The sequence below is a fragment of the Lycium ferocissimum genome, chromosome 3 (assembly GCF_029784015.1).
Source record: "Lycium ferocissimum isolate CSIRO_LF1 chromosome 3, AGI_CSIRO_Lferr_CH_V1, whole genome shotgun sequence".
Classification (NCBI taxonomy): domain Eukaryota; kingdom Viridiplantae; phylum Streptophyta; class Magnoliopsida; order Solanales; family Solanaceae; genus Lycium; species Lycium ferocissimum.
This window is the reverse complement of record NC_081344.1, coordinates 61,726,840-61,754,265: the sequence shown is the minus strand read 5'-3', so window position 1 is coordinate 61,754,265 and position 27,426 is coordinate 61,726,840. Positions and strand designations below refer to the sequence as shown.

Genomic DNA, 27,426 nt, shown 5'->3' with positions numbered 1-27,426 from the left:
AAATTTATCAATTCAGTAAAAGGGAAAATTTCCCCCTTGAAAAGGGGGGACCCCCCCCTTGCCCTTTGGGGGGCACGCGATCCAATATCTAGTATTCTTAGAGAAGACAGAACTTTTTTCAAAATGCTTTGTTTTTGTTAGGCATGATGCACTCATATTTATCCGAGTTAATTCCTTGGATGGTCATCCAAGTTTAGAGAATTTCCTACAAAAGTTACTTTTGTTTCATTTAGAACAATAAAGTCATTCAAGTATCACTATTTTCCTCAAAAAGTACTAAACACCTCAAAAGCCTCATTTTCTCCTAGTTGGCATGCCACGTCATTAGAGCCCCATATTTTTTAATAATAGACTTATTTAACTCATCAAACTCATTTAATCAAATTCATATTTTATATCTAATCAAATATGATCCGATTAAAAAGCGGCAAAGGAACAAACTAGCATGTAATCTAAATGAATTAGAATTAAAAGAGAGAATTTGTTTAAAACTATAGATAAGTATTAAAATTTAAAATTAAAAATGTATAAAAAAAATTGTTTAGAGCTTTAGTTTAATATATTGCTAGGTATTAACATGATTAAAATTAATATGACGAAAAACCGTTCAAACCGAATAAACCGAAAACCGGCTTGGTTTGACTTGATTTTGGTTTTAAATTTTAAAAAACCGATAATATAACATGATAATAAATTAAAAATATATATATATTTCATATAAGACAAATTTAGATAATATAATATTTTAAAATAAAAAAAATAAGAGTTATAATATAATATTTTAAAATATCCGTATTATAGTAATGAAAATTCGTTTATATACTTCGTGCCTTCTTGCATGAGAAACAAAAAGACCTCGATGGTATAGAAAATGGAAATGAAAAAAATTTCACACTATATATATAAGAATAGATAACTAAAAATAAAAATTTACGCATTTAATTCAAAAATTCTTTGTTTATTTTTTAAATATACGATTTAATTAATTTTTTAAAAGTTAAACCAATACGAATGTAATATTTGTGTTATACGTGTAATCATATTTTAATGTAGAAAGAATATGTTGTTTAATGTGGAAAAAAATATGCCATTTAAAAAAACTTGAATTTGAATAGAAATATTAAAAATTACCAAGATTTAATGTAATTTTTGTGAATCATATTTTAATTAATTTAAATTGAAAGACAATATATTTGAATCGAGATTAAAAAGAATTGATTTGAAAAAGTGGTTTAATAAAAAGAATGGTTTGATTCTTTTGCCGCTTTTTAACCATGTGATATTTAATTGGGTATAAGTTAAATGAGTTTGATGAGTTAAATATGTCTATTATTAAAATTAAAAAAATGGGGCTTTAGTGACATAGCATGCCAACTAGGAGAGAAGGAGGCTTTTGAGGTGTTTAGGTACTTTTTGAGAAAAATAGTGATATTTGAGTGACCTTATTGTCTTAAATGAAACAAGAGTGACTTTTATAGAAAATTCTCTAAACTTGGGTAACCATCCAAAAAATTAACTCTATTTATCCACGAAACAACCAGCCAAACTAATTAAATTGACACTGCATCTTAACAGCCCCTAAATTTCCGATTTTATTACACTTTCACCCTCTCTCTTATATTCCCTCAAATATATCATCATTATAATAATACACTCTTCACACTTCCACTACCTTCTCTATAACCCAACCAACACCCAAATAATGGCGCGAGGCTCTTTTACCATGTAGTTAGGTGTTGAGAATTATAGCCTGTTTGATCGAGTTTATTTTTTTTCAAAAATACTTATTTTTTTAATAAGTGTTTGTTTTAAAAAAGTGAGGTATTTGATCATGTTTTTGAGGGAAAATAAGTATTTTTAGAGAATAGCAGAAACAGTTTTTCATAAGCTAAAAAGCTTATGCCCAAAAGCACTTTCATAAGTATTTTTAGAAAAGAGAATACTTAGAAGCACTTTTTAAAAATATAAAAGCACTTTTTAAGTGGCCAAACACTAATTGCTGCTCAAAAGTACTTTTAAAATTAATTGGCTAAACAAAATCAATTTTTCGCCAAAAATATTTTTTTAAAAAGCACTTTTTAAAAAGTACTTTTCGAAATAAGTTAATTTTAGAAGCTGAAGCCAAATACGCTATAATAAAGTTTAGGATGTATTAGAGAAAATAATACTGATAGACATAATACATAATCGTACCTCAAACTGGCCTCGTCTAGAGTTTGTCCTCGGCAAGTTTGTCCTCTAACTTGGGTGTGCACAAAGAGACCTCAACTCGTCTCCATTTTATCGCCGACCACTCTAACTTACAAAATGATCATCTAGACACCTCAACTTGTATAAAGTACACCTCAAAAAGTTATGTGTCACGTCAGCATCTGTGTTTACGTGTTCAACTTTATACAAGTTGAGCGTGCTTTCATTTTCGCACACACCCAAAATCACGCATCTTGTTCGAAACCAAATTTGAGGGCTCTGTTTACATATTATGCCATACAAATATTAGATTTGATATAATTAATTCCTTGATTGGTATTGTTTTTCAACCAATCAACCAATATATATAACATATATATACACACACACTCTATTCACTATGTTCTTCTACACATAAACCATAGTGTTAGCAATGTAAGAGTTATTAATACATGAACATAATGAAAGATAGAACTGCTCTTGATACACCAAACATAATATTCCTGTTTCAATTTATGTGGATCCATTTGACTGGACACTAACTTTAAAAAAGAAGATAAAACTTTAAACTTGTGGTGTTTAATGAGGTACATATATTTTGTGTGGCTATAATAAATCATTATATAAAGGTAATTTGTTTCCACATATAGAAATAAATCATTCGTTTTTACACGAACTAATAAAAAAATAGATTCACATAAATTAAAACGGAGAAAATAATAATAAAAAATAACCTTAGCGTAACTAATCCTAGCAATATTAATCTATTATTATTCAATACTATTCGTATATACGTCTCTACCAAACGACCCGAAGTGCCTTTTGTTTTGTTGTGCACTATGCACTCATGTTTATCCACGAAAACTACCAGCTTAACAATTCAAACTGACACGTCATTCTAACAGCCCTTAAATTTCCCATTTAATTACACTCTCACTCTCTCTCTCTCTTATATTCCCTAAATTTCCCATTCATTACACTTCCACCTCTCTCTTATATTCCCTCAAAATTTCATTCATCATCAAAATAATAATCACTCTTCACGCCGAACAACACACACAAACAATGGCGCGAGGCTCTTCTTCCCAGTCAACTTCCTCCTCCACAACCCGTCCTGGTACCACCGCCGCACCACGTGGATCAGCCGCCGCTACAGCCGGCATGCGCCGCCGCAGACTCGGCGGCTCCTCCTCCAACACAGGCGGCGGCGCAGTCGGCTCCGGCAACGCTAGCAACATGCTGAGATTCTACACCGATGATTCGCCCGGTCTTAAAATCAGCCCGACTGTCGTGCTTGTTATGAGTCTCTGCTTTATCGGATTCGTTACTGCTCTACATGTGTTGGGAAAATTCTACCGTTATCGATCCGGACCCTGATTTTTCGGGTTACGATCTTTTATTTCGGATCATGCCACGTCATACAGGATAATTTAGTTTTTTTTTTTTTTGGGTTCTTAATTCAGTTTTTGTTTTACCATGTCTATGCAACGGTAAAGTTGTCTCTAGTGTAGTGTGTTCGAGCTGTAGAACCAGCCACTAATACTTGCATGCGGCACATCTCTTTTGTGGATCCTGTTAACGCGGAATATTTTGTGCATCGGGTTGTTTTTTTTTTTAAATCTTTTAATGGTTCTGTTTTTTGTTTCTTTTTATTTTTGTTGGCTGAATTTGGCTCAGTTTTAGGAAGATGATAAAAGAAGCTCCTCCCAATTAAGGGAATTTTGGATGTTTTACATGTGTGTTTGTTTTTTCTAATTACTAATGCATAGTCTTTGCCCAAAAAAGGAGTATTGATCTGTTTTAGCTGTATTTATTCGTTTGTCTTTTCATGTGCTTGTGAATTTGATTCAGTCAATGTTTCGCAAAGAATTGCTTGTTTTGAATCCCAATGAAGAGCAAAAAAAAAAAAAAGGTGTGGTAGGTTTACGACCAGTAAAAAACAGGGTAACTATACATGATCAGATGTGAAAATAGTGGATAATTTGATCCCCGTGAAGATTTGGATTCACTTGTGAGGACTTAAAAGCTGGCCTTAAATAATTTGTGATTAACTCGTAGTTAATTGATACGATTGTGAACGAATTAAATTTTATTTAGGTGGATTGATGAATTGAATAAGGGTTTTTAGAGCCAGAGTAGTCTTCCTACCCCTTCACAGTTCGTCGTGATATGATTTGAAGATGAAGTTGCCACAAGATTGTGATAGATATGTTTGAATTCTTTTTTTTAGCTTTCTGGTTTCATGGTAATGTGTTCTTCCAGGTATATGTTCTTGCTATCCCTGGAAGTTACTTTTAATACCTTTTTAGCAAAGGGGTTGCAATCTTAGAATGATTCTGGAGGTGCTCTGTTTAGTGTCCATGTGTGCTAAACTTGCACCACACTCCATATTTACTTGCCCTGTCTGCTTGATTTTTGCATAGCCCTTTTGTCTTGAGCTCTGAAAATCCTTCAATTGGCTTCTTTTTCTTGTTGGAAGGAGATTGAATAGCATATTATTAGAGTATAACATGATTATGGTTTGCATTTGTTTGTTCAACAAGGCTTTGTTAGGGGCTTTCTTGTTTTAGAAAGCACCACATGCAGAGGTACTTGTAATAGTTTGTAGTTATAACATGGTTCTAATTGATTGTTGGAATTGATTTTGGACTAGCACCGGTTTTCTTGGTGCATTTTACAAAGATATCGATGAGCTATGGGTTTTTACAGTTGTAGAAGTCTCGGAATTTCTCATAGTTATTCTCCAACAGTTGCAAGGTTATTGAAGGTATGATATCCATGTTGTCTAAGAAACTCCGTTCAGTGAAATCTCGTTCCTCTTTTTTTGTGTTTAACATATTGGTATCCAAAATCCACTGGTTCGATTATATCATATTCACGTCAGATAGACCCACTAAAGGGGTGAAACACTCCCATTCACCCCAACTATCGCACCGCTAGTGGTCTCATCAATCAGCTTTTTATCTCATTGGAAAGCAGCTTCGTGTAACTAGCTTATGACATGTACACTGACATGAAGTAAATCAGGAATTCTAGCCCTCTTGTTCTCTTAATATTTGAATAGCATTATCATTATTACTGACATTATTGGAAGTGCCACTCTTGTTGTGTATCATATGATGGTGCTTGAGATGTTAATTGGACTTGTGTATTGTATCAGTGATAACTGAGGCTGTCACGGGGTAAACTTCTTATGCCCCAGGTTTGTCCCTGTGCTGCTGTCAGGTCCCGCACTTAACTTAGCCTTCCCGGCCCTTAGAATAGTTTTTGAGCCTTTTGGGCTTAGTTTTGTCCTTTGGACTTGGTTTTGTCTTTTGGCAGCAATGTAATATAAAAGGCACAATATACAGGAATCTTTTCCTAACTTGTATTATTGACTAATACAAGAACAATGTACATGGAAAAAGTACAAATATCATTCTAGATCAATGCACAACCTCTCACTATAGAGGAAAGGAGATCTCTTATCCTTTTACAATTTGGATAGAAGAAAAATGCCTTTTCAGATCTCTTATGTGTTATTTTCAGATCTCTTGTGTGTAGAAAATGAAGATCTCTTGTAAAAGAGTCATAAAACTAAAAAAAAGTTTATAAAGAGCTAAAAAATCATTTCTCTCGATTGAACCTTATTCTAAATTCAGTTGACATCCCACAATTGATATGATATTCAAAATAATTTAAACTCTTGGCAAAACTATCATGGCTGGAGAGAGCAGGTTTGATTGCCCAACTGCTTTGGGGGCAATTTGCACGATTGTCCTTATTCGGTGGTGGTCTTTAATTTTTCCTCTCAAATTGGTGGTCTTTAATTTTTGTCATTCGCTAAGAAACCTTAGTTCTGGGTTCGAACTCCTGTTCAATCAAAAAAATTTAAAAAATTTGTAAGGTAGAGTAAAAGAGCTACTAATGTTAAAATGCATTTTGAATTGAATATTGATGTTGTTGTTTGGTTGTTGGTGTTGTTGTTGATGAATTTGGCCCAGTTGAATTCTCGGGGTGTTGTATTTACAGGGGAAATGCTGCCCAATTTTCTGTAGAATTTGATGTTCGTTTGGAATTGAATGCCTAAATGCTCATAGCTAATGTTTGACATATTGGCGTAATATAGATCTTGGAGTGCCCGAGACTTGAGATTGTGATTAGCTTTGAGGACGGACGAGGTATGTAAAGCTCACCCTTCCTTTTTGGCATGTCTTAGATGTTGGGGAAATATCCTACGAGCCACGGGTAATTCTATTCTTACATCCGAGCGCGTTTACGACTTTTATTCGCTTCTTAATATTACATTCTTAATGTAGTCATGTTCTAATCCTTGTGTCCTTTGTATGATTAAATTCCAAGTGTTACCTAAAGAAGTTGTTCTTAAAAAGGATCCCGAAACTACGTACGACCGTAACTCTCACAAAAGGGCTTGGATCGCCTCGATATGCTCGTAGGAGGTTCCATAGCGTATGATGACACTAAACTTCCATAGGTGGGCTCGGATTGGTTTGGTATGTATTCGTGGGCCCCCGAGACGTGCCTTCGTGTAGTCTAACGGTTAGTTTGAAAGAACCTAATATGCTTATTATTCCGACCCCCGAGTATGATTACTTATTTGTTTACCGAGTTTGAAATGAGTATTGTTACGCATATGGCTTCGATATGTAATTATGATTTCCAAGTTCGGCTTGATAAGTTTCGAGAGATGTCCGAAAGGTACTTGACACGACTATTGATCCGATTTTCAAAACGATGGTTCGCCTAACATGTTTCATCGAGTCTTTGAAATGATTTTACGTGCATATGGTTTCTCACTACTCGCTCGTGCAAAGCTCAATATGTCTTTCACCGAGTCCCGGCCAGGACACGCATTCATGCACATTCCACTGCATTGTTCACCGAGTCCCTCACTAGAGGGCCGGGACACGCTATATATATATATATGATGATGTGATGATGTGATGATATGGGGATGGCGGCCAGGATGGCACATGATGATTCCATTCACCGAGTCCCTCACTAGAGGGCCGGGACACGCTATGTATATGCATATGTATATGATGATTATTTACTTACGTTATGATATGATCATGCATGATTTATGTTTCGCAGGTAAGCTTTTTTTCGACATCGTTTTCATGTTCCATACTCTTTACTTGCGGTTTTATTTACGGTATTCTATGTTTTTTACATGCTCGGTACATATTCGTCGACCCCCCTTTCTTCGGGGTACGCGTTTCGTCTGCGTACGTACACCGTTTGGGTGAGCCGCGGGGCTTAGGGACTCCTACTCAGCCACTTTGGAGTGCTCCTTGTCCCGGAGCTCCCATTTTTGGTACGGACTCTTTTGTTATATGTGTGTATATTTATTCGGGGGTACGGCGGAGCCCGTCCCGTCATATGATTCCGTTATGACTCTTGGGAGTGCAACTGTGAGACATAAACGGGTTGTGGGTAGCACTATTCGGTCGTGTTTGTATTCCGTATATCCTCGTCCGTATATATGATATATATATATATATGTGTGCGCGATGTCGTGCCTTTACGTACGTATAAGTTCTTATTGCGTTTGTTATGACCGATTATAATTGATAGGTGGGTACGAGTGCCCAGCTCGGGCACTAGTCACGGCCTACGGGGCTGGGTCGTAACATATCATTTCGGGGGCATCGTGAAGACGAATCATCTTTTAATAAAGGTAACTATATTGAACTTCTTAGATGGTATACTAAATGATGTGATAATATTGCTGATGCATTTAAAAAAGCTCCAAAGAATAATCGGTTGACTTTTCCATACATTCGAGGATATTATCCGCATGTAAGATGGAAACATTAAGTATATCGAAGGATTTAAATGATGATTACTTTTCCATATTAGTTGATGAATCTCGTGATGTGTCATGTAAGGAGCAAATGGCTATTGTTTTGAGGTATGTTGATAGAAGGGGGAGTGTAATGGAGCGGTTTATTGGTACTATTCATGTTCGTGATACTAGTGCTTTGTCCCTAAGAAATGAAGTTGTTGGTTTACTTGCTCAACATTCTTTAAGCCCATCTTATATACGTGGACAATGTTATGATGGAGCAAACAATATGCAAAGAGATTTAAATGGGCTTAAAATCTTGATACAAAAAGAAAGTAAAGGTGCTCATTCTATTCATTATTTTGCTCATCAACTCCAGGTAACTCTTGTTGCGATTTCTAGAAGATGTGATGAAGTGCGGGAACTTTTATCGTTGGTTTCTAATATATTAAATATGGTCAGAGCTTCTTTCAAGCGTAGAGATGAACTTCTTGAATCTCAAGCAAAAGAAATTGAAGAAGCGTTACGTAAAGGCGAGCTTGAAACCGTAGGGGCTTGAATCAAGAATTAGGCCTTGCTAGAGCCGGTGATACTAGATGGGGATCTCACTACAAATCCTTTAAAAAAAATTATTCTTATGTTTGGTCCTATCATTGATGTACTTGATGCTATTGTTGTTAATGCCCGTTTTGAAGAAAAGTGTAGGGCAAAGGGATATCTTAAAGCATGTTTAACATTTGAGGTTGTCTTCACGTTGCACTTCATGTGCAATGTTTTAGCAATCACAAATGAGCTTAATGCAGCTTTTCAAAAGAAAGAGCAAGACATTGCAAATGCCATGCTACTTGTTGGAGTGGCAAAGAAATTGCAAAACGAAGAGAAGAAGGTTGGGATTCAACATAGATGAGGTATCTAAATTTTGTATCAAGTATGATATTTCGATACCTAAATTTGATGAGTTTTATGTTATCCTTGGAAGATCACATCGGAGAGTTGCTGAGTATACTATTTTACATCACTACCAAGTTGTAATATTTTATAAAATTATTGATTGGAAACGTCAAGAAGTCAATAATCGCTTTGATGAGGAGACAACTGATTTGCTTTCGGAACCGGGCTTGCTTGCACCCGCCGACTCTTTTTCAAGCTTTAACATTGAAAAAATATTGAGATTAGGCCAGTTGTATCGATGATTTTGATAAACATGCTAGGATTGACCTCGTTTTCGAACTTGAGAATTATATTGTTGATGTCCGTGATCATGATAAAAGGTTTCCGATCTTAAGGGACTTTGTGATTTTTCCAAGAAACTAGTAGAGACAAAGAAGCATGGAACTTATCCTCTCGTGTTCCGACTAGTGAAATTTGTTTTACGCCGGTTACTCTTTTGCTACGGTTGAAAGAGCTTTCCTGCGATGAAGTTGATTAAGGGGACTTACGAAATCGAATGGATGATGAGCTTTTGAGTGGTTGTTTGGTGCCTTATATAGAAAAATAAGTATTTAGTACTATTTCTAATGAGGCTATTATGGATACTTTTCAAAAGATGAAATCTCGTCGAGGAGAATTGTAATAATGTACTTGGAATGAGTTTTATTAATATGATTTGAGTTGTCTTTTTATAATATGATATCATTATAGTGATTTATTCAGTTGTTCACTCTTTTACATGGTGACACTGCTTATGAAAAATCTTAGCTCAGATGTGACTTCTTTGCTCGGTTTCGGTTGCTTGACTCAATAATGGCCCTTCAAAGTCATTGACTCCATATTTAGGGAACGGTTGAACTCCTTTTTGACCTCACCTCTCGAAACTCGCAAAGAAAATTTCGCCGTGGTTCGGCCGGGCTAACGTGACACATTACAATAGGCTCAAGTGCGTATGTTCTTCGGCTAATCGACCTTTTTGACTAGTTCCCCATTAGTTGACTGCAACTCTTTGAATTGAGTACGCCACTGGCCCGATGCATGTGCACAAGCCACAACGCACATGCCAGATCATATGCCCGCTGCACCCGACTTTGCCAAAACTACTTTGCCTATGCCTTTGTCGCATAACTTGTATTGGCATCCGGTCACCCGCCAAAGCATGCCTTTGCCGCACAACAGGTTGTCTTGGCATCAAGTCACCCGCCTTGACACCATTTTTCGTGCTAAATTGTTTGCCCTCGTGTCTAGCGTACCTTGCCACCACCAAGTTGTCTATGACATTGTCTTGGCACCAAGTCCCCTTGCCTTAGCATCAATATCATGTTACTTCTCGCACCTACAATGCCCTATGACAAGGAGTAACATGCCAAATCATTGTCATAACTGTTACTACTAAAAATCACTATTTTTCCATTGAAATTTTACATCGAAAACTTTTCGTGGTCATTCCCACGGATGTTTTGGTTGGATCAGTGAGAAAAGAAAAAATAGTACTCCCCCGTCTCATATTATATGAGAGTTCTCCTATTTTGGGAGACAGGCGGCTATTTCTTTTACTCAATCGCAACTATAGATTCTTTGAGTATTTTAAAATAAAATTTACATATTTGAAAACTACATAAAAAGATTATAAGTCTGCATAATAATTCACAATATATGAAAAGAGTTGGAGCAAATCGTAGTAAAAGAAATTGTTGTTTGACTTTCCAAATAGGTTAACTCTCATATAATTGGGACAGAGGGAGTAATGTTTTCGCATGGAAAAGTTAGGAAGTTTCCCAGCATTTTAATGGAAACCTGTTTTCTACCAGATGTTTTCCAGTGATCTCATTCAGTGGAAATGAGGTGGGATAATCATGTTTCATAACACAATTTTTTCAGCTAGTGTCGGTGGGAAAATCTTTGTTTCTAATAGTGTGTGACACATTCCGCACGGCATGTCTAAGCGGCTAACAGAAGTAAATATTAAATTTATAGTTGAAAAGGTTTGGTTTGATAGATGAAATATATATATATATATATAAAATTCTTGAATGTTGTTAAAAGTTATATATAAGTATATAATTAACGAAATTGTATAAAATATTATGGAACGTCTCTAAAAATGAAAGAAAGTGCTATATAATTTGAAACAGTGCCAGTGAAGGATCACAAAACTAAGCAATAAAGCAACATGAAAAAAGCACTCGTCATTTTTTATCATCAATCCAATATTCCAATGACAAGTTACACATAAAAAAGGCTATTTTTACTCCATGGTGAATTATGCGAAAAGTCAATGATACTTTACAATTGGCTAATATACCATTGTTGATTGTACTGTATTAGCTTTATAACCGGGAATTGATCCTTTGCATCACTCTCAACATATGGTATATCCATTTAGATTGTCATTATTACTTACACTACAAGCTTTACGAAATACGAATAGATAATTGAATTTGAAAGTTGTGCCTGTGGTAAGGAATGGAATGTCAAACATTTTGATACATCATGAAAAAGAAAGTGTCACATAAATTAAGATATGTCACATAAAAAAAAAAATCATAACTGAGTTATCTCGAATATTATTACTTATCACCTAATTCCAAATTTGTTTTGTTTTTTCACCCCAACCGAATACGGTGGTCATACAAAGATTTTATGACAATAGAACTACATTTGTTTGAATATTGAGGCAAAAATACACTTCGAACCCGTAACTAGACTAGAATATATAGTAATTTACTTCTTCATTATGGTATATAGAATTTTCTCAAACTCTCAACTTTATGCTAGAAAGTAGAAACTCTCCATTATAGTAACACTTATATCTAGAGGGAAATCTTTGATTTTGTGTGTGTATTTATATGTGTACTAAATACACTAGGAATTACTCCTTCCGTACGAATTTACGTGATGCCCTCTTTTATTTTTTGTATATTTTTTTAAAAAATAATATATTTCTATATTTAGAATAATTTAAAACTTTCGACTTTACGACTAATAAGAAAATTTATAATCAAATAAATATCCCTGATTTGTTTAGACCAATAAATATTTCTTTTTTTCTTAAAGTCTGTATACAATCACTGCATCACATAAAAAAAGACTTATCGAAAGGAAACAAATTAAGGAGGGGAGAGAAATGAAAATAAACATAGTAGTGGTAGCATCATTAATATAGCCATATTGGAGTAGTATACAGCTAAGTCCACTCGTGCATGCATGTCAAATCAATAATGAGAAGTGAAAGAGCAGAAGAATTGATTAATGAGATGGATAAATGTAAAGCCTCATCGATCTTCAATACCTAACGAAGAAAACGAAACCTTAATCCCTACAACCGCTTTTCCCCATGCATATATGACTTTAATTCTTCCACTGCATGCATCTTATATAATTAATTGTTGAAATTCTTATTCCTATTTATATACGTAGTAGTAGTAGTATTGTGTCTCCTAATTGCAAGTCGTTTCATTTCCCTTAATTTATCCCAACTTCGTCTCATAATTGTCTTCCTCAAAACTTCTCATTTTCTATCTTCACCAAAATACCTTGATCATTTGACGCTGTTGTGCTTAATATATTACTTTGTCTAAAGTACCATTTAGTATATTCTCTATGTCGATTAAACTTGATTCCATTTTTGCTTCATTGAAGCAAGAAAATGTTCCACATCGAGAAGAGGTGAAAAAAGAACAAGTAGCAGCATGCTTGAAAGAGGAATATTGTGTTGGTAGAAGGAAGAAAAGAACTGAAGAAATAGTTATTTCAGGCTTGATAGATGTGATATTTTCTTGGTCTTTCGCTGATGTCCTTAGCAAAAATCTTTTCAAAGACGAGGTTAGAGTCTTTCTTGTCTCTCTCTATATATATACACATGCGTGCGTATAGTGCATGCTCAAAACTCTTGTAGTGTGAGTATAAACTTATACATATATATACTGATAGTGTAAGTATAGACATTTTTTACACCATCAAGTTTAATTAGCTGCAATAACAAGGAGTAATTCAACAACAATGACGACATACCCAGTGAATAACAAGGAGTAATTCAAAGACTTGATTTGGAAACGTAGGAAATAGAGTACCTATTTTAATGAGTCATATTCATAGGATAAAAATTTCTTATACTATCAACTATCAACGTATATAACTTAAATAGATTAAATATAGGGAAAATAACATTGTGCGACTCTTTGGGCCTATTATTTACCCGAAATGGCCCATATTTGGGGTTCTTACCCGAAATGGCCCAATTTCGGACAAAATGAAATAAGATAAAACACACTCTCCTCACGCGAACAAAACTCTTCCTTTCTCTACACTTCTCAGTGAAGCAACTCCCATTTTGCTAAAATCTCTCCTAATGAAGTAAGTTTTCTTCTTCTTCTCAATTTCTTTCCGCCATTGCCGGAGCAAACGTTTACGGCCAGATCTAGAAGAAATGAGAACATCGCCGGAGAGAATGATTTCCGGCCAGATCCATCCCCGGCGTCGGGGAAAAAGGAGTCACATCATCGGAAGATCCTTTTTTTGTCAGATTCGTTAATAAATTATGGATAAACTTTTAGATCTGAAATCTAAAATGGAAAGCATTTCTTCTTCTTCTTCTTCTTGGCTGTGGTGAATTTGGTATTGAAATGGAGATTTAATGGTGGATAACAGGTGTTTTCTAGCGTAAATGTGTATAATTCATGTTTATACGCGCTTATACAATGTAGATACATTGTTTAAACATTATATATACAGGTGTATAAATTTGTATAGTTATGTATAAGTATGTATAAACATGCTTATACACACTTATACAATATAGATATATTGTTTAAACATTATATATACAGTTGTATGAATTTGTATAGTCATGCATAAGTATGTATAATTGTGTATGACTCTGTATAATATTGTATATTGTATATATACACCAGTGTATAAGAATGTATATTTTAGTAAATAATTGTGTATAAGAATGTATATGAGTTGTTTAAGTTCAAATAATAACAAAATAAAATAAGAAAAAAATTATCAAACTAATGGTATGAGGGTAGGTGAAATGGAGATATGGGAACTTACAGAAATGGTCATGGTGAGATGCTGAACAAACTAAGTTTTGGGCATTTGGGCTATAGCTTGTAAGGCTACAAGATTGTAATTTTTTAATTTGGCTATGTAAATGAAAAATACCTTTTTGAATTGTACATTTATGAAATGTATAATTGTGTATGACTCTGTATAATATTGTATATTGTATATATACACCAGTGTATAAGAATGTATATTTTAGTATATAATTGTGTATAAGAATGTATATGAGTTGTTTAACTTCAAATAATAACAAAATAAAATAAGAAAAAAATTATCAAACTAATGATATGAGGGTAGGTGAAATGGAGATATGGGAACTTACAGAAATGGTCATGGTGAGATGCTGAACAAACTAAGTTTTGAGCAATTGGGCTATAGCTTGTAAGGCTACAAGATTGTAATTTTTTAATTTGGCTATGTAAATGAAATATACTTTTCTGAATTGTACATTTATGACTATTTGACACCAAAGTGGCTATATGACTAATATCGACCATGCCTTTTGCTAGGGGCGGATCTACAGTGTCCGGTGGGGGTTCCCGCCCGAACCTTGAATTTATAATGTGAAATCCTTTAAAATATAAGTAAATTTGAGCTAGGAACCCACTACCAAAAGCCACTGTTGGTTCCGCGGTGATACAACACCTGCTAAGTCTCAGCTGATTAGGGCCAATGATCGATTCCCCTGGTCAAATTTTTAAACTTCATTTTAAACAAACAACCAGGCACGAAGGCCTTATCTATCTCTTTTTCTTTTTTAAAAACCCCAAAAGTCAAAACTAAAATGAAACCACACCAATTTAAACTTGCTGAAAGTATTACTTTTCCCAGATCTCAATTGTCCAAATCAATTTTAAAACCAAAAATAAATAAAAAGTAAAAAAAGCTTAGGGTTTTACAGAATGTTTTCGGTTCTTTCATTTTGTAGTTGCCGCTAATGTTTTCGGTTCTTTCATTTTGTAGTTGCCGCTAGCCACTGCTAGATCCTTCCATTCTTCTTTCTCATTCTTTTTCTAGATTTCCTCATATATGGTATATAATTTTTCTTAACCTTTTTCAATCAGTGTCATGATATATATATATGTTGTGTTTCAGTGGTTTGTTACTTCTTAAATATATATTGATATCAGTGCTCATCCTTTATCAGTTATATTGTGTAGTAATTTGAGATCGTTGGTAAATTTCGGTTTAAACAATGAATTGAACCGTAAATTATGCTATTGGTTTGTCGCTATTGGGTTATCAGTTAAACCGAGTTGTTAGCTCCTAAAGACATTTTTATTGGTTAAATCAATAACCGAAATGTTAAGACCCGCTAACAGTAACGAAAATCATAAACCGATAGCTGATAAATCGAACCGATAACGAATATCATAAACCGATAGCCGATAAATCAAACCGATAACATACAAAATCGAACCGAACCAACCGGTAAGCAACCCTAGCTGGGAACTCATAAACTTCAAATCCTGGATCCGCCTTTGCCTTTTGCCATGTTGGCGTTCAAGAGGTAAATGCTATCCAATTGTCTAGTTCAAAGGTATAATCAAGACATAATAGTTCAGGTATACATATGGAATAGAAGGTGTCAAGTTCAAAGGGGTCCCAGAGTATTATGACATTTTTTAGCTAATCCTTGATCTTAATGCAACTCGAGTTTTATTCTAGTATCATACATTCTATGTTTTAAATCACATCTGATTGAATTTCTGAAAATAGGTAATATAACTTTATATCTTTACCTATTATTGGTTTGCAAGATGTTATATTTTACGTCAATATTTCTGAAAAAAAGGTAATCTAATTACTTTATATCTTCACGTATTATTGGTGTGCATGTGTTATATTTTTACTTAATTGGTAAAAGGGTCTAATTAATGTTTGTGGAGTCTTGAAGAATAATTACCTTCAAATAATTATCTTTAAGGAATATTCTCTGACTAATAACCTCAGCAAGTGCTTGATTTATTTGCATGTATGGAAGTGCTTAATTAATGTGGAGTTGTGCTGTATGTGCAAGTTGCTTTTTATGACTAAAATTTATTTGAAGTTTAATTTCATCGAGATTAGAATTTAGAAGTAATGCTTTAAATTATAGCAAGATTCTTAATTATTTTGTTAAACTTTCTAATATTTTATGTATTTTTCATTTTTATATTACTATGTCATTTTATTATACTTGTCCTAATTTATATGACACTGTTCGGATTTCGAGAATCTTTTATATATATATATATATATATATATATTTATTTTTTTTATCATGAATTTCAATATAGAATCTTTAAATTTTTTAAAATAAAGTTTATATATTTGAAAATTAGGTAAGCGATCTACTATAAGTCACAATATTAATAATTCAAAATAGTTAATAGGCATATAAAAAAAACCCGCAATCAAAGAAAAAGCCGAAAGTGGGATAAAAATTATGATGGAGGGGGTAACATATCATAAAATACTTCTTTCCTTTCAATTTATTTTCTCTTACTTTCCTTTTTAGACTATTTAAGTGGTATTTGGTCCATTACACATATTTTTGTTTTAAACCACTTCTTAAACTCACTAGTCAGTTAAGTTAACAACAATAACAATAACATATCCATTGTAATCCCATAAGTAGGGTCTGAGAGGTAGTATGTACTCAGACCTTATACTTACCTTTGTGAGGTTGGTGGGGTAGGGAGGTTGTCTCCGATAAACGCTCGACACTCAGTGAAGTTAAATTGATCCAAATTAAGCGGTAAAAAAGATAGAAATGCCTCCTTTTCTGTATGCATTCCCAGCGGAATGAAAACGAGAGAGGAGAAAAAGAAAAATGAAAGAGAGGTGTAGCCGTGTAGGCATAGTTAATGTCTACGTTGCTCAGGTCAAATTATCCAGATTCTGGATTGTCTAGGGAAATGTTGTATTTAAAGAATTTGTTGGGGGAACTGTGAGGGAGTGATATTTGTTGCTTTATGTGGAAATTTTGGTGCTGCTCTCTCTCTCTGGAATTGAGTTGTGAATGCGTAAAGACAATTAACTACATATACAAAGTAAAAAATTATATACATAGTAGGCGTTGAATATCCATGTCTTCCACTTATGTTTACTCATTTATATTTTGAATTCTCTTAGTAAAAATCTTGCATCCGCTGCCAGTATGTCAATTTGTGGCAAGTTCATTGGAGTATCTACGTATCCACGAGCGCCCTTAAAAGATCCATGTAGTGCCCCATGCTTTGGGGCTTGCATCTCGTGTCCTATTAAGTAAAGCGCCTTCCATCGTGTCCCCGGTTGCAAGTAAGGACTTGCATATTTATGTTATTGGAGATAGCTGTTTTCTTCCTTGTTAAACATAGTTGTTCCAAAAAGATTTTTGTGTTTTTTTTTCTTCATATTTTGATATTGTCGTTGTCTCGTTTATGTGCGATTTATTAAACAGCTAGTCCTATTAATACTTGTCAGGTTAAACAAATTCCAGAGACATTCTTGTCAACTGATCATTACTTCAAGTCATTCGTCAGTCCACTAATAGAAGAAACACATGCTGATTTGCTCTCAGGCTTGACAAATGCTTCTCAATCCCCTGCACTTGAGGTACTTGATGTCAAAATATTGGCAGATTATAAGCCACCCAAGGGTTTATACTACAACATTTGGTTGAACATTGCTATCGAGGGAGAAAGATTTAGAAAAACATATGAACCGGAGGTCGGAGATCTGATTGCACTATCAGATGTGAGGCCGAAGAGCACTGGGGACTTGAACAGGCCAAAAAGGTCATTTCTCATAGCATTCGTCCATGGCAAAAATGAAGGTTCAAACAGGATAACAATCCTGTCTTCGAGGCCTATCCTGTTTAAAAAACCAGACAGGGAAAAGGGTGAACAAGGAGACAGTCTTTTCATTGTTTACCTTTCTAATTTGACAACAAGTATTCGAATATGGAAAGCTTTGAATTCTGACACGGAAAGTGCCAACTTGAACATTATTAGGACTGTGTTGAAAGTTGATCCAAGTGTTGTAAGAGAATCTCTCTCTCTTTTACTCTTGTAGTCATTCTGAAAGGAATATTTTATGGAAACTTTCCCTGTCAGTTTTGATCTACAATTTTCACTGATTTGCAGGATGAGGAGAATTGCGCTCTTTGCTCCTTCAATGAAACAAAAATTAGTGCCATATCAAATCATAGGACAACCATTGACTCCTTTGGTCTAGATGATGCGCAACGAGAGGCTGTTATAAGTTGCATTGCTGCAAGAGAGTGTGGTCACCAGAATGCTGTTAAGCTAATTTGGGGTCCTCCTGGAACTGGAAAAACAAAAGCAGTTGCTTCCTTACTTTATCTCCTGTTTAACATGAAATGCAGAACTTTGACTTGTGCTCCCACCAACATTGCTGTGTTGGGAATTATAAAGAGGGTGATGCAACTAGTGCAGGATGGTCTGGAATATGACACTTATGGGTTAGGAGACATAGTTTTATTTGGTAATAGAAAAAGAATGGGGATTGATGATCATGAAGATCTGTTCGATGTATTTCTTGATAACCGACTTGCTGCTATTGCGAGCTCTCTGTCTCCTGATCAGGGGTGGAAAAATCGTATACAGTCCATGATATCTTTGCTTGAAGATCCTGAAGAGCAATACCGTGAATACTTGGTAAAAGAAAATAAGGAACATGGCATGAATGATGTTGCAAAGGAAGAGCAAGGAACGATAAGTATAAATAATCAAGGACTAGATGAGAATAGGAAGAGTAAGTTGCGGAAAACATTCGTCATTCAGACTTTAAAAGATAATGAGAAGAAGATATCAAATGATGATAAAAGTTTGAGATCGGTTGGCAAAGCGAACAAGGTCATTTCGAATGAGGGGGAGGCAAGAAACAAGAAACAAGTCCGTAGTTTTACATTTGAGGAGTTTGTTATAAGTCAATTCAAAATGATCCATGAGCAGTTGACATTTTGTCTAACGAGCTTGTACACTTATCTGCCTACTTCTTTCATTCCACTAGAAGTAGCTAAAGATATGATCAGAGTTCTTGAGATGCTTCAAACTCTTGGAACACTGTTCCGTACTGGGAATAATGGGAGACATTTGGCGAATACATGTGCAACTAAAACAGAAAGCATCAAAGTATTGAAATCTCTTAGTGAGAGAATCTCTCTTCCAAATATCACTGATTTTCGAGGTTTTTGTCTGAAAGGTGCATGTCTGATTTTCTGCACTGCTTCTAGCTCATCGAAATTGTACACAGAAGGAATGACGCCTCTGGAGATGTTGGTAATTGATGAAGCAGCTCAGCTGAAGGAATGTGAGACCACTATTCCCCTACAGCTCCCAGGTCTCCGTAATGCCATACTCATTGGGGATGAGAAACAGTTGCCTGCAATGGTTCACAGCAAGGTTTTCCGCTTATATTTTTATTAATTTTTAGAAATTATGACTTTGTTGCTCTTAGATCATTGACAAAGTGTCCATTATTGACAGATCTGTGAGAAGGCTGACTTTGGAAGGAGCTTATTTGAGAGGCTGGTAATTGTGGGGCACAAGAAGCACCTTCTTAATGTTCAGTATAGAATGCATCCTGCAATAAGTTTGTTTCCAAACAGAGAGTTCTATGAAAATAAAATTATGGATGGTCCGAATGTTCAAAAAGCAATGTATGAGAAGAGATTTCTTAAAGGAAATTTTTTTGGCTCCTATTCTTTTATTAACATAAGCAATGGAAAAGAGCAGTATGATAACAAACACAGTACTAGAAATATGGCAGAAGTTTATGTCATAGCTGAGATCGTTGCCAACCTTTATAAAGGTAATACTCTATCTGTCACGGACTTCATCTATGCCTATGATGAAATTTTCTTGTTTTCAGTACTATATTTCGGTTAGCATGGCAATTGTGCTGGCAAGTCTAATTTCATTTGTGAATTACAGATTCTGTTACTTCAAGGAGAAAGATTTCTGTCGGTTGTATATCTCCTTACAAGGCTCAAGTTTCTGCGATTCAACAAAAACTTGGGCAGAAATATCGCACAGATGTCAACAGTCACTTCTCAGTGAATGTACGATCTATTGATGGTTTTCAAGGCAGTGAAGAAGATGTGATTATTATCTCCACTGTTCGTAGTAATGGAAGTGGATTAGTGGGATTCCTTTCTAGTTATCAGAGAGCAAATGTAGCACTGACTCGAGCAAGGTACTAATTTACTGGACAACAATATTATGCAAAGTGTTTGAACATTACAATCAGTGATAAGATAATTGATGAGCATGCTCTTTCATTGGCTTTGTACGCAGATTCTGCCTTTGGGTATTAGGGAATGCCACAACTTTGGTGAAGAGTGGTTCCATTTGGAAGCAATTAGTCATCGACTCCAAGGCTCGGGGTTGTTTCTTTGATGCTAATGAAGACAAAAGTTTGACTCAAGCAATTTTGAGTGCTACCATTGAGGTTGGACAGATTGAAACATTACTCAGCATGGACTCCCCTATATTCAGAACAGCCAAGTGGAAGGTATGTTGTTTCATTTGGCTTATAATCGATCTTTTCTTTAAGTCAATTAGTTACGATGAAAAATTTGAAGGCCTTCCCATAACTCCTCCCTAAGCAGAAACTACCTACTGTTTTAAAACTAGTAGGCGAAAAGTATTTTGTTTTTTAATGTTTTTTTTTCTTGAATATTGATGACTGAAAAACAGTCTGTTGGATTTGGATTTTGCTAGTAAGTGTTTGATATTCCTTCTTTACAGGATTTAATTCTTTTATTCTGTTTACAATTTGGTGAAATAACAGGTTCTCTTTAGTGAGGATTTCTCAAAATCCATTGCCAGAATTAAAGATGCAGAGATCCGTAAAGAAGTGATCTCCCTTTTGGAGAAGCTTTCAAGTGGTTGGCGCAAGCCAGGAAAGCACAGCTTATTCGGAAACAGGGGCGGGAATTCATCTGAACTATTGGAGATCTACAGTGTTAAGCACCTAAAATTAATTTGGAGTGTAGATATTTTGCTAGAGAACTTGACAAACTTTCAAGTGTTAAAATTCTGGGACATGTTACCAGGACATCAGATATCAAAATTGGCAAAGGTCCTTGACATCCGTTTCGGTAATTATACCATCGATATGTTGAATTGCTGCAAATGCAAGCTTGTGGAGCGGTACATACATTTCTTAATTCTGAATTGTTGTCTTGTCGTTTGTTCTTAAAAAAGCTAAGTATACTGACATTTTCGGATACGGAAGCTGACATTACAAGGCTTCATATCTTTTCATAGAAATTTAACACTTCCAATGACTTGGCCAAGTGATGGAAATGATGATTCAAGAAAGAACTCCGCTCAAAGTGACCTTGAGAAGAACTTGGCACATCAACTGGCACCAAGTTTCAGGTACTAAAAGCTTCTTCTTTATGGACAAATGCTTCATGATTATGAGAAAAAACTAGAGAGAAGTCTCTATTATAAAGCTTTACAGAGAACTGAACTTGTATTTATTTCTTCGTTTCATTGGTAGGATGTGTTTCTTTTTGATTTATTTTGCCTTTCTGAACATAGATGAAGCCGAAGTGAGATTTATTTCCCTCGTATATTTCACTTGAAATATCTTTGTATTGTGATAGTGATATTTTCTTGCCTCTTCCAGAAAAATGCAAGTTGTCTCAGATAGCTGTAGTGTAAAGTTAATAGAGGAAATTGAAGATTCTTACCAGATGAAGATTCGATGTCCCTGTGGAAGCTCATCACGAAGTGAAACAATGATTCAGGTTTTACTAATGTGCTCCTCTGCCTTAATTATGAGCAAGAAACATATGCAGGAATAAATATTTCTGTGGATTGCCTTGATTGAGGAAATCCTCCTCTCATCAAAGAAAATGTCTAGTTGCTTTTGTATACCAAGTATTTTCAGTTTGCATAAGGTTTATCTCCTCTAATTTAAGCCTCTACTGGAAAGGTAAGTCAAGTTATTTAGATGGTCCGTCTCATTATGTTAAATTGCTATTCAGTGCACTTGTTTGTCTTATAACAGAATCTCGCATGCAGTGTGAAGATGGAAGATGCCGCACATGGCAACATGTGAATTGTGTCATTATTCCCATCGAGGGGGCTGCTCCGCCAAATCCTCCTGAAACTTTTTATTGCGAATTGTGCAGATTGAGTCGTGCGGACCCGTAAGTATCACTTAATTTCTGTTTAGCTCGCTTTATCAGATTTTCTAAAACACGGGATGTTTTGATGCAAGCCCATTCTGTTTTCTCTGTTAAAGGTCATAGTCCATGGAGTCATGCGTACTCAATTATCCTCCCCCGACCCCCCAAAAAACAAATTGGTGGTTGGGGTTGCACAACTAGGGGTTGGGTAGAAGCCCATGCAGATTTCTTAACTGTTTTATTAGGCATTGGCGTGAGCAAGAAAGTAGACAAGAGGAAATTAGAAGAACAGGGATTTGCATCGCCTATTACCCCTCCAAATCCTCCCCCCCCCCCCCCCGCGGGTCCCCGTCTTGTTTGCCAGAACATTAGCTATAAACAGACTGCTGATTATTCCGTTCAATAGAGCAAGTTAGTGCAATTTCAGATTTTTATCTCCATGTTTTTGGTCTGATATGTCCAAGCATTGGAATTAGATACATTTAGGCTTTCTCTTGACTCCACTTCTTTTCAGCTAATTGTTAGACTTGGTTTCGTCACGGTTACCTGTTATCAAATTTTGTCTTCTATCTCAAATGAGCTATTGTTTAGTCTTCATTATATGTGAAGTATAAGTGTTATGCATGAGAATGAAGCAATAAGTGAAAAAATCTCCTCTGTAATTTGCTATATGTAAGGATTTGTACACAAGATGTGGGTGCTAACAGTAATCGGGGATCATGAAATCATAAAAGAGCTGAGTTTTTATTAGACTCTTCAAAGCCAACGCTTCATTTTATGGATACTTAAGTGACACGTTGAGTTGTTGACTCGTTTCTTACATATGGAATTGTAAATGCTTTGACATTCGGTGATTGATATGTCTATATGCAGGTTCTGGGAGATGATAGAAAACCCTTTATATCCGGTGAAGTTGGTTTTTACTAGTGTTCCAGCAGATGGGTGAGTAAATTACCTGTACCTTGTTACACTGTCCATGAAATTGTTCTGTTACTGTTCTTGGCTGGGTTTAAGTTTTCAATGTTAATTCCTTGAGCATTTGATGTTGATTTCTTAGACTTTTGAAAACAAGCATATTTAGAAATTACGTAGAAAGATGTACTATAAATTACAGTTTATTATAGTTAAAGCCTCTAAAAAATGCATTGACAATCTTAGCCCAAGAAAAATATATTCGACTAACCATATACTAGTATAATGGCTTTCTTTTGGGGCTAAACGAGTGTTCTTTTAATAAATTTTGTAAACATATAAACAAACTGCTCTTGTTCATTAGGAGAATTTTGTATCTGCTTTCAAGGCATGACTATATACTATGACTCTTCTTCTATGTCCTCTTTATGTTATATTTTGGATTTGCCTTTTTTGCTCGTTTATGGTGAACTTACTGCCTTATGATATTTACATTATACTGGTGATGCGGCAATGGACCTGTTTGTGATTAAGTTGTTACATTTGCAAATTTGCAGCACAAACATTGTAGAGAGGATTGAGAAAACATTCCAACTCAGTAGAGCCAGAAGATACTTACTGGCAAAACAGGAATACGATCTTCAGGTTGTTGGTTGAGTAATTACTTGAATTCAAATAGTTGCTATGTATTCATGATCTTCTTTCGTAACATTTTCAGGCTTGGTGCATGCTTCTGAACGACAAGGTACAATTTAGGATGCAGTGGCCTCAGAATGCTGATTTGCAGGTCAACGGTATGCACTATTCTGTCTTGCTTAAGTAAAGTATTTTTTTTTCCTGTAATTTGTCGTATAACTCACAGCTTCTAGTAAAATTGTCTTTGACTTTTCATTTGGACCCTTTTCAGCTTAAATGTATTTTTGTTATCTTTCATTCTTGTTTGTCTTCCTCCGAGAACTACAATTTCCATAAACATGAGAGAAAACTGGTTCCCCTTTAATTTTTGTTAGAAAGTTTTCGGCCAGTTCAGTAACTTCAATTATTTCTGAAACAACAGGGTTTCCAGTGCATTGCATAGATAGACCTAGCTCACAATTGTTGGGTGCAAACAGCCGAGATGATGGTGCAATAGTGAGTATTCAGTTGCGAATACCCTACCGTCTTCAACTTTTTGGGAGGGGCAGATTAGTTGTTCATATATGTGTTGTTCGTGTTTTGCCAACGCAAATCTGTGTGATTATACTTTGATGTAATTTTATTTCATGTTTGGTACTTGCCATATCTTGGTTTTCTTATTAAGATACATATGAAACTGCCTTTGATTTCGTCAATGTTTTTCTCAAGTCTATTTCTTACTTTTTTGACAGATCACAAGATGCTTCAGAGACGGAATGAACAAGATTTTATTAACAGGATGCGATGCTCGTGTCTTTTGCTTAGGAGTTAGACTTGTAAAGCGACGTACTATCCAACAGGTAGTCAAATCTCTCTACTGCGCTTCTTTTTGAAATGGAAAACTCTCTAATTCACTAGGTAACTTATTTGTTTCAAAAGTAATATCGTATTAAGTATTTCAGAGAAGTTAGGAATTTTATTTTGGAACAATTTATTGTGTATATGATTACTTTTTCTCGTCATTTTCCCTATTTTATGGCATTTCCATTAGCTACATACTGTGTTTCTATGAGCTGTGTACTATCTCTACCCCAGATAAGCAGTGTCTGACGTTATGACTAGTCTACCGTGTTTTGTTTGTCGGACATGTTTTTAGTTATGTTTTGAGTTCGATTCAGATAGTTTGATTGCTACTTTGATTCTTGAGCGTAGTCCACAGGTGTATTCCAGAAAATGTTTCCAATTTTTCCATGTTTGGTTGGTCAAAATATTTTGAAAGATATGTTCTCTAGGAAAACAAGTTTCTTAAAAATGAGAAAAATGATTTCCCTAGTAGAAGTAAGGAAAACAAGATCCATAAGTGTCATTCCACATTGGTTGTGTCATCCCCACCCTTCAACACACCTCGTTTTCACCCTATCTCCGTAACCTCCATCCGCACCACCCCACCCCCCTACCACCACACACCACCTCCTGTTGTATTTGTTTAGGTTATATACAAATACTTTTAGAATAATATTTTACTTAAAACACATAAATTTAAGTAAGAAACTCACTTATTTTCCTAGAAAACATTTTTCATGGAAAGCATTTTCCTTTTGTGTTACTTGTGTCTAATGGCTTTACATCTAGGTTGACTAATTAATAATGGACATGTACAAGTTATTGAGTCTGTTATGGTGTCTGAATAACCTTATATTTTCTATCTAGATTCTAAACATGATACCTAAGGAGCCTGATGGTGAGATATTTGAAGATGCTCTTGCTCGTGTTCGTCGTTGTGTTGGTGGTCGGACAGCAACTGAAAATGCTGACAGTGACGATTGTGACCTCGAAGCTGTGGTTGCTGATTTTGTTCCTGTCAATCTTCGATGCCCTGTAAGCAAATGCGCAAGTTGTTAATAGCCTTTTTGTGACACAGCGCGCTAACTGCAGTATATGATTTTCTCGTTTGGCATCTATGCATGTATAGCTGAGTGGTTCAAGAATGAACATTGCCGGAAGATTTAAGCCTTGCGTACATATGGGCTGCTTTGATCTTCAAGTCTTTGTTGAAATGAATCAAAGGTCGAGGAAGGCAAGCATCTGATACCCTTTTCTATCAGCTTAATTCAGATAAAAAATTATGTCTGATATATGTAGTCACAAATGTTGTTCATTTCATGTAGTGGCAATGCCCCGTCTGTCTCAAGAACTACTCTCTGGATCATGTCATTATAGATCCATATTTCAATCGGATCACTTCTCAGGTTTGGGTTGTTATTGCTTGTGATCACAATGTTTCAACCTTGTTATTCTCATTTATTATTCACGTCTCATATATTTATAACTTGCTACTAGGGATGGCAAAATTAGCCCATGAAAATATGATCTGCTCAACCTGTAATGACCCGCTCATTTATTAGCTCAACCCATTTTGACCCATCCAATTCAGTCCATCTAAAATCTGGGCTGATATGTAGCGTAGGTTGACCCATGAGAAACTATCAATATTTTTAAAAAGACTTCTTGTTTGTTTGATGTGTCATTTAGCTATAATGAAGAGAACAAAAAATTATTAGGTACTTGAACAAATTATAACTTACTAAGAATTGGACGAGTTGGGTTATGGTTCGTTTTTTTAGCACATTTCAGTCATAAAATAATCATATAACTTTTGTGATCTTAACCATCTTAGCCCCCTTATGAGTTTATATACACGGACAATATAAATATTTTATATAATTTAATTTTTAGTTGTATTATCCCACCCAAATTTTAAGTGATCTTGATAGTGAAAAAAGCTTCACATTTTTATTTATGGAGTATTTCCATTTGACACCCCTACTTGTGATCTTAACCATCTTAGCCCCCTTATGAGTTTATATACACGGACAATATAAATATTTTATATGTAATTTAATTTGTTAGTTGTATTATCTTGGGTTACTAATTCCGCCAATTATGGGCAGTTATATTTTAAGTGATCTTGATAGTGAAAAAAGCTTCACATTTTTATTTATGGAGTATTTCTTTTTTGGCTTTGGTGGAACAGCTGCAAACTTGTGGAGAATTGGTTACAGAAATTGAAGTGAAACCTAATGGTTCTTGGCGTGCAAAGACAAAAGGGGATCTGGGACAGTGGCACTTACCTGATGGGACTCTTATTTTATCTCAGGATATAGTGTGAAAAAAAAAAAAACTTGGGAGTTCCGTAAAATACATACTACTATATTTTCGCAAAGAATATGTACAGATTATTTAGCAACACTAGAATGTGAATTAGCAAGTCTTTTATATCGGTGAACTTGGAGGATATTTTTATTGGACTAAACTTTTCTTTTATAGAATATATTTTTGTTATTTATATTTTTTAATATATTCAATTTTCTTTGAAATGTTTCTATTTCTAGTGGGTTCTACTGAGTTGTTTGCTTAATATGATGCTTTTATTTTGTGAGGTTCTAGAGGTCAGTTAAATGGTATTTAGCATATTTTGTTTAGCAAGTCTTTCCATGATTTTAGTATCATTTTTTAGTTCTGCTCGTCAAGTAAACAGGGACTTTAGAGAAATTTTGGCGCCAAAAAACGAGGAAACAAGAAAACAGGAGGAATAATTGCTTCCAAAGAAATGATCCAAATCAACAAAAAGGACTCTAAAAAATAAAAAATAAAAAAAAAGGGTTGAAAGGTAAGCACACCAACGTCTTTGCCTCTTTGGTCAATATTGTCCATCTCTTAAATATTTTATACACCCTTACATAAAGGTATTTAACAAAATCATTAGAGAACTATCCTATCTTTACTATAT

At 35.0% G+C, this 27,426-nt stretch overlaps 3 protein-coding genes across 3 annotated transcripts; all 3 read left to right on the top strand.

Annotated features, from left to right (window-relative positions):
- The first annotated feature begins 3,133 nt into the window (after positions 1-3,133).
- On the top strand, positions 3,134-3,837 carry LOC132050349 (protein transport protein Sec61 subunit beta). The gene has a single exon (XM_059441579.1). It carries the CDS (start codon positions 3,256-3,258, stop codon positions 3,565-3,567), a length of 312 nt encoding a protein of 103 aa, XP_059297562.1. The 5' UTR covers positions 3,134-3,255; the 3' UTR covers positions 3,568-3,837.
- A 4,160-nt stretch (positions 3,838-7,997) lies between these two features.
- LOC132048966 (uncharacterized) lies at positions 7,998-8,537 on the top strand. The gene has a single exon (XM_059439646.1). The coding sequence runs from the start codon at positions 7,998-8,000 to the stop codon at positions 8,535-8,537; it is 540 nt and encodes a 179-aa protein (XP_059295629.1).
- A 78-nt stretch (positions 8,538-8,615) lies between these two features.
- On the top strand, positions 8,616-27,394 carry LOC132048965 (uncharacterized). Its single transcript, XM_059439645.1, has 22 exons — positions 8,616-8,864; positions 9,155-9,249; positions 12,502-12,733; positions 15,846-15,987; positions 17,403-17,557; positions 18,088-19,368; positions 19,453-19,777; positions 19,900-20,161; positions 20,263-20,479; positions 20,759-21,120; positions 21,238-21,351; positions 21,605-21,725; positions 22,003-22,130; positions 22,983-23,051; positions 23,579-23,666; positions 23,740-23,815; positions 24,079-24,152; positions 24,389-24,496; positions 25,347-25,514; positions 25,609-25,703; positions 25,805-25,885; positions 26,671-27,394. Exons 1-21 carry the CDS (start codon positions 8,616-8,618, stop codon positions 25,854-25,856), a joined length of 4,413 nt encoding a protein of 1,470 aa, XP_059295628.1. The 3' UTR covers positions 25,857-25,885; positions 26,671-27,394.
- Positions 27,395-27,426: the final 32 nt, after the last annotated feature.